General features: G+C 41.8%; 1 protein-coding gene across 2 annotated transcripts; it reads right to left on the bottom strand.

The window, feature by feature from the left end:
• Positions 1–5663: 5663 nt before the first annotated feature.
• On the bottom strand, positions 5664–11712 carry CREG1 (cellular repressor of E1A stimulated genes 1). Of its 2 annotated transcripts, XM_056329334.1 has the most exons (4): positions 11185–11712; positions 9153–9272; positions 7766–7950; positions 5664–7296 (listed from the first exon to the last, which is right to left on the bottom strand). In XM_056329334.1, coding segments are annotated over exons 1-4 (819 nt in total). In that variant the 5' UTR covers positions 11698–11712; the 3' UTR covers positions 5664–7295. The 2 variants fall into 2 exon arrangements, with proteins under 2 accessions (XP_056185309.1, XP_056185310.1); XM_056329335.1 differs by lacking the exon at positions 5664–7296 and having other exon boundaries at positions 7765–7950.
• Between the last annotated feature and the right edge of the window lie 1389 nt (positions 11713–13101).

Consider the following 13101-nt stretch of genomic DNA (forward strand, 5'->3'; position numbering starts at 1 on the left):
AACAGCTCTAATGCAAGGGGCTGATTCATCCCCAGAAGCATCCCCTTTTCATGCTTACTGGTTATGCTTTGGCTGTACTATGAAAAAAAAAACACCAACACCCAAAAACATAGCATCAGGGTTTGCAGTTTTAACAGGAAATAAATGAAAACGAAAAAACAAACCCGCACCACAGACAAGCTGAGGATTAAAAAAAAAATAACTACACACTGCCCTCTGGCTCATGTATTGCTACCGCAGAGAGCTTTCCTGTAATCATCACGGCAGACTGCTGGGACTGAGAGTAGGTCACTTATCAAAAGTTCTCCTAAGCCTATTTTATACAGTTAGTACTTGCAGGCAAAATGAATTCCTACATCACCTCATGGAGGAGCTGGCCAACGTTAGTGATGGGAGAATCCAGACAGACTGCAGAGTCTAGCCCCTGATCCAGCAGGGAGTGACAGCTGTAGTGCCAGAACTAACTCTACAAGTATTAAAATCATTTTTGGAGACGCTCACACAAAGATAATGGGTGTTAAATAAGCAACAATTTTCTCTGGTGAGAAAACTGTAGCCTCCAGCAATGCATGCCATTCATGCATTCGACTAATACACTGAATAGAGAAAGTCTGCTGTTTACAGTGTGTAAGCCCACAGTTTTTCTTGACAAAATGTTGCAAACTGACAGTCCTACATTGCTTCATCGCATTTCAATGTACTGTAGTGCCTTACAGTGAAGCCTCGCTTTGCTGTAATTGGGTTCAACTGTGCTAATCCCCTTGGAATGCAGCAATTAATACTTATTTAGTGGTAATTGCTGCATTCCAAGAGGATTAGTCCCTGCCCTGCACTTTTGCCAGCATTGCAAATGGAGAGCTGGAAAGAAGACAGTGTCTAACTACAGGTCTTGCTTTGCAGCTCCCAACAGGGAGACAAGAGAAGCTGGTCTTGCTATAACTGCTCCCCTCTGTGTATGAAAATACTACATTTCCAAGAAAAAAGCACTTGACTGTCACTACTCCTTGCAGCTGCATTGTGCAAATAGAAATCCTGCCACATCCAACAAGAAAAACCAACAAATCCCAGGCACCTATACAATACTATAAAGACAAACACTGCCCTGTATGTTTCCTCTGGGAGATGATAAACAAGCCCTGATGCAGTGTAAGAAGGAATTCCTATTCATTATTTTGGGGGTTTTGTGACTAGCAGTTCCCCGTTCCCACTACAGTCTTAAAATTTTCAGTGCAACATGGGTTTTGGAAACCTATAAAGGAGATATTAGTAGAAAGTTAAAATGCACCCTCTCTGAATACTCAGTTTTGAGACAACCGAATCTGTAATGTTGAATTCTTTCCTACCCAGTGAAGCCTTTATGATCTGCTCTGGATTTTTATTTCTTTTTTTATGCAGTGGAGAGACAACCACTTACATCATATGTTAAGAAGGAAGCACAAAGCTTCTTTTCCTTTAGGCTGGTCAGGTTACTCTCTCTCACATTATTAATATTTTCACCTGTTAATTGCAGGTGAGCCTCCCTGATTACATACAGTATGTGTAGAAAAATCTGGGACTTTACCTCTAAGCACACATTCTGGAAATGCTATTTTTAACTATAGAGTACCTTCAGAATCTTCCTGCATGGCTGTACAGACTATAATGGATCAGTAAGGTTATGTCTTTCATGAATATAAAAGTATTGTGAAGCCAGATTGTAAGACCTATGACAAGTATCTTCATTTCCTTTTATTTTCTTCCCCTCTTCACCCTTAAAACATACCTCTTCTGCATTTTTCAAATGCTTATCTGGGGGGAAATTAACCAAATTCATTTAAGCACTTAAAAAAAAAAATCTAATTCATGCTTAATTAGACAACTGTTTTCGGCTAAATGACAACAGGAAAGAACTCCTTATAATTATATACTGCAGGTTTTGTGCCATTATTTCTGTATTTCTTATCTCTAAGCAGTTGCTTCATTTCAGTCTAGAAAGAGTTACTTCTAATAGGTTATATTAGCATAAAGCAGCATAGAAATACAAAGTATCTTCAATGTTTTCACATAAATATACACATTTACATATGCAATTACATACATACTACCTAATACTTCTTGGAAGTCTCTCTTCTGTTTAAACTACAGAAATTATATGCAAAAGTAAGCCAAACAGCTGCAGAAATCGGAAGCAAAGAGTAACGGGGAACCGTTAAGGCTTTTTTATCTAGGATATGAAGAGCTAGAGAGAAAGACGATTCAGAACAATCACTGCAGCTATCAAGTTCTTTGATTAAAAGGAAAACGTGCACTAAATAATACAAAATTTCATCACTTCGGATACTGACTGCATACTTGGTCTCAGTCAGCCAGAAGACTCCAGGCAGCTTTGCAACCAGCACAATTAATGAAGCTCAAATTCTCAAAAACCAATACTTCTGTACCTTTAATATACGTGAACTGGGTTTTGTTTCCTCTCCTGACCTTTCAATTGTCATGACATATATAGGCATTTGCGGCTTCAAGGTCAGACTACCTGTTTCAAATCAAAATTCAACACAGTTAAAAAAAAAAATCTGGCAGAAGTGTCCAGACAACACGTTACCTAAGCCTTGTTTCCACAGAAGACCATGCTGCAAAGAACATTAACCACTACACTCAGAACAAATGAGTCTTACACTCTAATCTTATTACACTGTAATATTCAACACAGAAACTCTGAGGAAGCCTCTAGATAGAAAAGTTCTGAAGTCAAAAAGCCAAGGAAGCAACTCCAAGAGTTTTGCACAAGAAGCTCATGGCCTGAGCCTCCCAGCAGAGAGAATACAATTGTTGGGGAGCCCCAAGGGCCCAGTGCTCCGCAGGGCAGTGGCCTCGCCACCAAGACACAGTCTCACAGTACCTGGATGAGAAAAGCAGGGTGGGTGGCAGCAACCAGGGTCAACCACTGAGGCAGGTTTGAGGTCAGGTGAGTGGGACTAGGCAAGCAGCAAGGGCTTGAGCTCTAGCAGGGCCCCCAGGCAAACAGAAGCTTGGAAGAAGGTTTTTCCCAGCTCTGCCTCACCACCCAAACACCTGCACAGCCAGGGCAAGCAGCCCAAACCGTTAGAGAAGAGTTAGGGGCACTTAAATAATCCAAGTCCAACAAGATTAATTAGCTGTTGGAAATCACAAATGAGAATCAGGTGGTTTAGTTCAGCTAACAAGTGTAAGCCAAAGCATTGTCACACTAATGAACACCCTCACTTAGGAATCTTGTAGTCAGTAAGTACTGAGAGAAATAAACACTATCAAGTCTGGAGGTGTCTCCTCCCAGTCGATGTTCCAAGGCGTTCTACACCTGCTTCCATTTCCTTTACTAGAGTTTCTTAATTTAAAAACCTTTAAATCATTTTCATGGATATTACTTCTGAGCACTCCATAGCACAAAATGATTACAAAACACAAAAAAATGATGAATGCTTCTTTTTTAACAGCTAGCAGGCTGCCACATTTATGGAGGAAAGCATTCATAATGTAAAGCACTGGAGAAAAAGAATTTCTTCATATCATGCCCCCTGTCGTATGCTTTTCCAGCGTCTTTGAGTTATGATGAATTCAATAACCGATTTGAAGTATTAAACTTTTAACAATCAAGCCGAATGTAAGCCTATGGCACCCTCTTGTGTTCGGTAACAAGATAACGGTTTATTTTATTTTTACTAGATTCAGCGCGTTGTTATTCAGGAAAAACCTGTTGAAAACATTCATCCACTAAGTTATGATTAATACGTTTTGTATTAATCTAATACTCTGACTGAGCTACCTCTGTTTTATTGTGAAGATCATATATGCAGTATTAAATGGCTAAGAAATTAATTCCAGGCAGAACTAAATAAAGAATTAAACTTATACCTGATATACATAAACTCCATTCTGTAATGATGTAGCATGTTGCAAGAATCTACTGAGCACAAGTCTTAGATTAAAACACAAGAAAGAAATTGAAAATCAAGAAGTAGAAACACGAAGGTGGCAATGAGCAAGTTTAGTAGATGAAAGAAAAACATAACTATATCATTAGAGACAGGCTGTGATTATCCCAATTAGATTCCCAACTAACAAACATCCTGTGATTTAGCGAGGTGCCTAAGGTTATCCTGTGTCTCAGATTCTTACCTATGAATGGAGATATTTGACTTCCTAGGTATGGAGGTTGACTTTCTTACTATTTAGAATATGCTCAGATACGTCAAGCACCTCGTGGTAGAAGATACACATCGTCAGAAGTCAAAACGCTGATTCATTGTTTATGGCTGTATTAATTTCTTATGCTCGGCCTCTTCTATTCTAAGCTACAGTATTGCTTCTGGATATTAGGAGAAAAGGAAACATGCTCACAAGCAAATCCCTGAATGAGACTAATATAACAAAGATGAACACAGGGAGAAGAAAAAAAGGTTAGGAAAAATAGTACAAGAACTGATGAGCTTCCCGAATTAGTGATATTAACATTACACACCTATTACTAAGGGAGAAAAACAGGGAGATGTTTAGTATGATTGATACCCTACTGTGCTTTGCATTCCACTTCTATATACAAAAATAGATTTATCCAAGTGTTCAATGAGGTGCATAGATAAAACAACTCCAGATGGCTCTTCTCTGATTAACACCCAAATCCAGCTCTGTATATGTAGCTTAACCATTCTGTTGTTCACCACTTTCCAAAAGAAACACCTGGCCGTGGTCCTCTCAAATGTCACATGTAAAGAGATTTGGATATCTAAAATTGCTCCAATAAAATGCAATAGTAGTATAAAACTGTTTTAAGATTATTACCAAAAAAAGCCCTTCCACTCACAATCAGAAAAGACTTGGGAATCTGTATTAATGGGAACATCAAATCCAGTATGACAACCAAAAAAAACCCTAAAACAAAACAAGCTTTACCTGTACCAAACCCTCAAAGGAAAGTGATTCTTTTAAAGATGTTGTACTGGTTTTGGCTGGGATGGAGTTTATTTTTTTTTTTATAGGCGCTTGTTTGGCACTATATTTTGAATTTGTGATGAAAAGTGTTGATAACATACCAATGTTTTGGTTATTGGTTATGCGATGTCAAGACCAGGGAGCAGGCTGGGGGTGCACAAGGAATTGGGAGGGGACACAGCTGGGACAGCCAACCCCAACCGAGCAAGGGGTTACCCCCAACCACTGGACATTACACGCAGCAATAAAAGCTGGTGAAAGGAAGGAAGGGAGGGGATGTTCAGAGTGATGGCGTTTGTCTTCCCAAGCAACTGTTACGATGTGATGAAGCCCTGCTTTCCTGGAGATGGCTGAACACCCATCTGCCAATGATATAGTCATTTAGAAACGCAGAAGCCCCAGCCAGAAGAAATAATCAAATAATGCTGCCTTGTATTCATTGTCACTCTAGTGAAATGTGAAATTTTCACTCTAGTGAACTCCAGTTACTATTTTTTGTTCCATTGCACTGTATTAGATACAGAAAGTGAAACATGAAGATGCCGATTTCATCCAAGGAGAAAGAGAGAGGTGTAACAGAGGTGCTTCAGCATGGATTCTAGCAAGCGCAAAAGACAGCAGAGCGACAATAAAACAAGAACTCTGAACAATGGGTGCTTGCGCAAAAGACAGCATGAGGAAGAGATTATTATGCTATAGACCACACTCAACACCACTTGTCAAAAAATATTTTAATTTGAACAAAAGCTCAGCAACATCAGTCTCACACATCAGAAGTTATCAAGTAACACGTAATGCATTCAGGTGTCCCCATGGTAAAGATCAAGTCCATGCCAGAGGATCATGCGGATGTCACAACTGAAATGCCTCTTATAAAAGTATTTTCCCATTTCATACTTTATGTCAGTGTTATCTAGTCAACATAAATTATTTCAATATTATACTTTCTTGATTCTAAATCTTCAAACAGTAGAACAGCATGGATTTGATACAGTAACAACTACCTTTCCCCCCCTTGCAGAAAAAGAAAACTTAGTAAGTTACATCAAAAATACTAGAATGATTTTTTTGAAAGTATCTCAGAAAAATAGTGATATAATACAACGTTAAGATGTAGAGATCATTTGATATGATGAATTCCACTGTACTGTATATGGATCTGCCTCTAAGGAATCTAAATTCTCACATTCTTTACTCTGTCAACTAGGTAATATTTGCTCATTGTAAAGTCAACTTAATTGTTCATAATCGCTTTTGAATATTTGTGAACTTAACACATGGGAGATGAGAGGATATAAAAAATGTTAATTTATTTTTTATGGTTATGTGTGGCTTATTTTAACACAATTAATAATGCACACCTTTCATCACTTTTCATTCTCTACAAGTCATGAGTCATCTGTGTCATACTGTATTGCTTCTTTCTCACTTCTGCATTACTAACCCAAAATTGCTGTGTAAGGCTTCCAAAACCAAGTATCTGCTCGGTTCTACTGTTGAGGGTAATAAAAGCTGATACATTGCAACTTCATCAGACTAACAAAGCTGAAGACTTCAAAATCCTGATCAGAACACACATACCCTTTGTAACATTATCACTGAATTTACAAACCACTACTCCTATGAAGTCAGATACTTCTTTAGGTATTGCCACCTTGCTTCTATTAAAGAGTCAAGGCACATAACCACTGCCAGCTGAAGAGTTACCAAGGTCTTATGAGGTATATGTACAGTTTGCATAAACACAATTATATTCCATAGCACATTCAATGTAGGTAGCAAAATAGAAAAATGGCTCCAAGGAGTGAGTGTACTAGCATGCAAAAAAATTTTTCTTAACAGAATCTGGGAACTTTTTATACATATCATTTGCCATTGTAATACAAGCAATGTTTTCCATTCCATAGTCAGCTGAGCCATCCTGTAGCATTTTGCCATAAAGATCTAAACTAAACTGGTATTAAAAATAAAATTGGAGAGTGCTTACAGACAGGTATTACTTAACTAAGGCATTGAAAGGTTTAGAACTGGACTAATCCTTCAGTTTCCAGTAAACAGTGTTTCTGAGAGCAGATTGCCAACAGAGAGAGATCTTTCCCAAATCATGTTTAATGAGTAAAATTTAGTTATGGCTTATGCACAAAGATTTTTGAGTATGACATGTTTAAAACTGTGTTAGTGAGAATTTACATTTGCTTCAGTAGAACTATACAAGCTCATTAACAATGCAAAGTTTTTGATTTTTTGCATTATTAATTCAGCTCTACAATACATATAAAAAATAAATCTTCCGTGAAACAGCCAAAGTAATTTATTTGTACATCAGCATCACCAAGGATCTTCTTCCACCTACAAGGAGTAAGAATAAGAAATTGAATATATAAGCATTGACTGCACTAAAACGTATTTCAAAGGTTTGAAGACTTAGTTTTGTGTAGACAATAGAACACAATTTCTCTATACTTCAGTGTCGTAATGATAGATTAAAAAGCAATTGTTACAAAAATGTTAAGCAATATTGCTGCAATCCCATTAATACAGCTTCATAAATGCTGAAGTCTCACTATTTTTAACTGTTTAACTACTGTGTTTAAGCTGAGGTACAAGTGTAGCTACTCAGAGATAGTTCCATAGATACTATACTTGATATTAAGTAGGCAGATCCCCTATTCAAACACATGATTTCATACACTGTATCCAGTAGACTACTTAGGGAAAAATACATAAATGTTTATTAAAAAGAAGACAGGTAATATATACTGTTGACAATAAGGAGAAGTTTTACAGGTTCCAAATACAATGAGAGTTAAGTACTTACTAAGGCTTGACGCTGTAATATTCTTCTGGCGTCACAATTTTCAATCCACCAAAGTAGTCCAGGACCCAAATATTGGTGATGTTGAATTTGGCAAAGAACCAATTATGATCCTTGGGCCAAGTTTCCATTTCAGGATGGCGACTGAATAATGCTTTTTTCGCTAAGCCTGCTTCTGAATCATTCACCTAAACGATAACCAGCAATACATTAGAGGAAGATACAGACACGTGGAGACTAATTTTAGCTAGAAAGCCACTACTGACTGCAGTGTGCTCTTTTGAGTTTAGCCATGTCTTGTCCCAAAGGACTAATAACTGTGACACAAGTCTGTGGTGTACAACTGCACATGAGACACAAAAACTCCAAGGCAGCTGCTTTTAATATTAAATCAAAAGGATGCTTTTAAAGTAAGCACGAGCAAGAAAATAGTTTATCAACATAAGAACGAATCTTTCAATGAATTACAAAACAGAGAACTATGGATTCTTGCTGAATTACTACAACAGAACATTTTAAGTGTAATTTTACCTCCTCTGCACCTGCTCACTCAGACACAAACAGATCAAACTGTGTTCAGACTATGTGCAAACACATGCACACACACACACAAATAGGATGACATAACAGAAGCTACAGAGAAGGGAAGCTGAAATGTGTGCCAGCACTTAATATATAATGTGTAAATGTTTAAAGGGCAAAATCAACAAGTTAGAGCTCTGGCTATGGTACAAGAGGAACTAATTACAAAACAATTCCATTATTGATGAGAAACTCCTGAAAGCAATTAAAGGATGGTTGGAGCATAACTTTCAAATACCTGAGAGAGTATTGATGATTAGTCCTCATCCTCAATCATTATCCTCAATAATGGGATTAAGATCTTCAATGATTAACACATGCAGCTCTAAACTCCTTCTACAGGACACCAAAGTACTGGTGCATGGAAGAATACTGCCCTGGCAGCAATGCCACCAAACAACACAGTGCACTTTTTCTGTCTCTAATACCTGTAACTTTATAGCTTAGGAAGCATGTCACACTGCACAGACCAAAGAATTGAACTGAGCAAAAGAGATGAAAATACCTTCACACTTCATTCACAAGAGAACTGTCTTAAGACTTCTTAGTTTCAAAACAGGTCCAGAGGAACTTCATTACAGTACTGTTCTCCCAAGCTCCTTGCTAAAGACATGCCAACAGAACGGCAAATATCAAGTGGTAATCGCATTTTCCACACACAAACTATGAGATAGCCTTCTGGTATCATAGCACATAACATCCCTTCATGTACTTTTGCACAGAAATTCTAAGCTTTCTCTTCTCCATCCACTAAACAACACTGTTCGATGCATGCAATCTTGTCCAGTGTCAACTTTCAGTTGCTTACCTTTACAATACTCCCACAGAAGATTATGTGAGCACAGAGCGGGTTTTGGGGATCATATCTGTGCTTCTTGCAGTAAGGAGTCTGTGCCAAAGACACAGTTAAGGAGGCATTTGAATTGATCTGAAATGCAAGTAGTAAGATAAGAAGTTTACGTAAGTTTTACATAAGTTGCAAGAAAAATGTCATAGCCACCATATTTTCAGCTCTCAGTATTTCATTCAGCTCAGTATTACTGGTAAAAACCACAGCTGTCATCATCTTTTCCTAACTACATCTGGAAGCCTTACTTAGATGAGCTCTAAATCTGAAAGAAAGCCCAGTTCAGAAGCGTGCTGAAGTTTGTTAGAATAAAATGCAAACTTCACAAAACGGCACTCCTTAGAACTCAATGTTCAATATACTGTCTAGCTATTTCACATTTAAATGATGATATCTTCCAATTTACATGCATACAGGGCAGTGCAGAAAACAAGGACAGACTATGAATTCTGGTGGAAGGACGCAGGGTTACTGAAAAGGTAACTAATTTTGTTGTGAAACTGTTGGTTAAAACAAAAACAAACCCACCTTCACTCCCCCATCAAAACAAGCCTCCCAGCTGCCCCCAAACCGGTCAGCTCTTTGGAAGTTTAAAATTAATTTTAAAAATTAGGTTTAAAAAAATCCTGAGTATTTAAGTAAGATGCCTAACTTGCAGAATCAAAGAATCTGTATCTGATTGTTTTTCTAAAACTAATTTGGTGAACACAGCTTGAAAAGTATTGGTGCAAACCAGAATTGCCTACTGCAGAACGTCACATACTAAAGTTCATCATCTCCCTGCAAAGGAAGTTCACATGCTTAGGGAAATTTCATTAAAAAGAGTTCATCTCAAAAAGAAACCCCCGAAAGTCACTTAAACACTATGCTGAATATCACCGAACTGATGCAACGGGAGCAACCACCTGACAGATAGGAAGTTGCTTAACTACAAAACAGCTGACTCATGATTACTCAGCACTATGTCCTCCCACCAGTCTCCCTTACGCGTGACTATCGCAGTCAAATGTTTCTGCTCTGTAACAGCAGAGTAAGGATGTGCTGAGGAGCCTTCTGAAGGAAAACGTTCATTAGCAGTTTATATTATGATTGTCATGTTACTTTGAAAACACACCTGTAGCTGGGGTGGAAAAGGAGATACTATACAAGATAAATAGGTTAATTATGTATCTAAGTGCTGTAGAAAACCTATTTTAACGTAACAGACTAAAACCTGATAAGGAACAAACAAAACAGGTTTACAGTGAAACAAAGCCTGAATAGTTTCTGTTGTTCATACTTTGTGTTTATTTACTAACACTGTAATATTACTAGAACAAACGTTTTCTAACAAAGGAGGCATATGACTGCTATTTCCCTAGCTTTTTAGCCAACTCTCTCTTGACCACAGCCAAGCCAGAGACACAAGACAAGGCCAATTACACACACTCAGCCTCAGCATGCCACTCTGCTGCCTGTCGTTGTGCTCTTGCCTTTATCAAGATTTAATTACTATTCCTTCAGTAGCCTGTGTAGGAGCCCTTGCTCAAGTCCCACACTACCAGCTTCCACTCTTTTTGATATTTTTTGTGACGTTCTCCCTGTTTAAATATTCCATGGCCCCTCACTGCCCTGCTCGGTGCTGCTGGAAGCTTCAGCTGCTTGCTCTGCCAGAGAGCAGCTTCACAATTTTTCAGACCAAAAGCTCAGCAGGAACTTGTTAGGCCTGCCAAGCGTCACCACAGACGGCACTGCTTATGTTTAAGACGTTTAAGGGTTAATTATTGTCCACGGGCTTCTCGAGTGAGATGCCAGCCATGGCACAGGCAGAAAAATATGACGTTGCATTAGCCGCCTGTGTGCTTCTAAGCTTTAAGTTTCCCTCACTGGGCTCACGGTTTATACCTGCGGCCTGAGGTGATTTTGCAGGGACACCCCCCTGTTCCCCCCTGGGCCGGCTCAGGGGGCAAACCCCTGCCTCGCCGTTGCCCGCGGCCCAGCCGCTACCCCTCACCTCCAAGTCCTGCACGGAGATCTCCATGTCGGTCAGGTAAAGGTAGGGGACGCCGCTGCCGCTGAACGGCCCCGGGGGCCCGTCGCTGAGGGAAAAGATGTTGGCGAAGGGGCGGCCGCGCAGCCCGTCCTGCGCCGAGAGAGTGGCCAACGCGCCCCAGTCGCAGTTGTGCAGGACGAAACGCGCCATGCGCGCAGCCTCCTCCGGCGGCGGGATGGCCCCGCCGGCCGCCAGCAGCAGCAGCACCGCCGCACACAGGAGCGCCGACCCCGCCATGCCGCACCGGCCACCAACGGACACCGACTGCGCTCGCCGCGACAGCCGGCCGCCGCGACAGCCGGCCCCGCGCCCCCGGCCCCGCGCAGGGAGGGGCGGGTCCTCTGCTCTCCGCCAATCGGAACAACCCTGCCCGCTCACCTTCACCAACGAGAGCGCGCCGCGGGCAGCCTTTGCGAGTGGGAAATCAGCCTTCCCGCTGCCAGCCAATGGACTCACGATGTCCACTGTATTCATCCAATGAGAGCTGCTAGGAGGCGGGGACAATCCCCACAGCTGTTCGGTTGTAAACAGCGCTGCCTCGCCGCCGGGAGGGGCGGGAAGGGGGCGGAGCCACTAGCAGCCCAGCAGCCAATGAAAGGTCACTTCAGAACTCTCTGCCAATCACGTTTCGCAGGGGGCCCGCACGTCTACGGCGGGGCGGGCCGGGGTGCCGCGGGGCTCTGACAGGAATCTGGCCCGGGCTGGCGGCTGCAGGACCTGTGGGGCGACACCGCGGGCAGCTGGAGGGAGCCAGGCCCGCAGAATGGCTGCGCCCACGCTCTGGCACCCTTCGTCCTGTTCGGCAAGGTCTGGGTGGCCCAGCCCCTGGTGTCAGCAAGGTGCCCAGTGGCGGCCGGCCCCTGGCGCTGCCCCGGGTGTGACTGGCCGGGGAGGGCCGTCGAGCCCAAAGGGGAGCTGTGGCACCCCCGCTGTCCCCGGTTGCTGCTAAATCCAGCTCAGAAGGCTGCTTCTGTGTCCCCACAAGAGTCTGTGGCTCAGCCTTCCTCATGAACCAGCCCCAGGCTGTTTTGAGTCACCAAGGGTGTTTGTGGCCCAGCCTTCTCTGAGGGAAACCTTGTCCTTTAATTACAGCAGGCAGGGTCTACCTGGAACTCTTTTGGACTGTAAAGCTTGCTTGCCACTAGGCACAGCTCAAGTCTTATCCCTTACAAACTGCAGGATATAAGTCAAAGCCATCTCTTCTACAGGACTCGGTTTTGCTAGGTTTGAACAACCTCCTGGCCTTCAATACATCACTTACAGAAATACCGAGGTATACCTTATTTTATCCATCACCTTGTGCTCAGTCGCCTTGTAAAGATTTGTATACTGGGGTAATAGTGAGACTCGATTCAGCTTTTCCTGAAAGATGGTGGATTTCCATTTGTCCACTTCAGTCTTACAAGTATGTTTGCACTACATACACTGCAACAGAGCACTGAGAAACCCCAACTAACTTGTGCCCCGCAGCACCCATAGCTTGCAGCAGGCCAGATGAATCATTTTGCTGCGCTGAATCCAGGAAGGAAAACACACCACACATCCATTCCCCACTGTTAATGTACCATCCTGTTGTGTACAGGCAGAACAAAATAATTTCTTCCTCCAGTATTCCCCTTGTCTGCAGAGCGCAGGCAGAAACCCCTGGGCATGGACACACAGAGCCTTCCTCTGTTGCCCTCTCCTACCAATGCTCAGGAGAAAATAGGGGGGGAGGGGGGGGGGCGGGGCGGGAATGCTGCTCTGAAGCCCTGATTTGCAGCCATTTAGCTCGGGTAGGTAGCTGAACTTGTGAGTAGCAAGCAACGGCTCCAGCAGCTAAGGCAAGACAACCAGCCTTGTTTGTGGTACAGGACAAGTGGTATTCCAGAGCAGAGC

The sequence above is a fragment of the Falco biarmicus genome, chromosome 2, assembly GCF_023638135.1.
Source record: "Falco biarmicus isolate bFalBia1 chromosome 2, bFalBia1.pri, whole genome shotgun sequence".
NCBI lineage: Eukaryota > Metazoa > Chordata > Aves > Falconiformes > Falconidae > Falco > Falco biarmicus.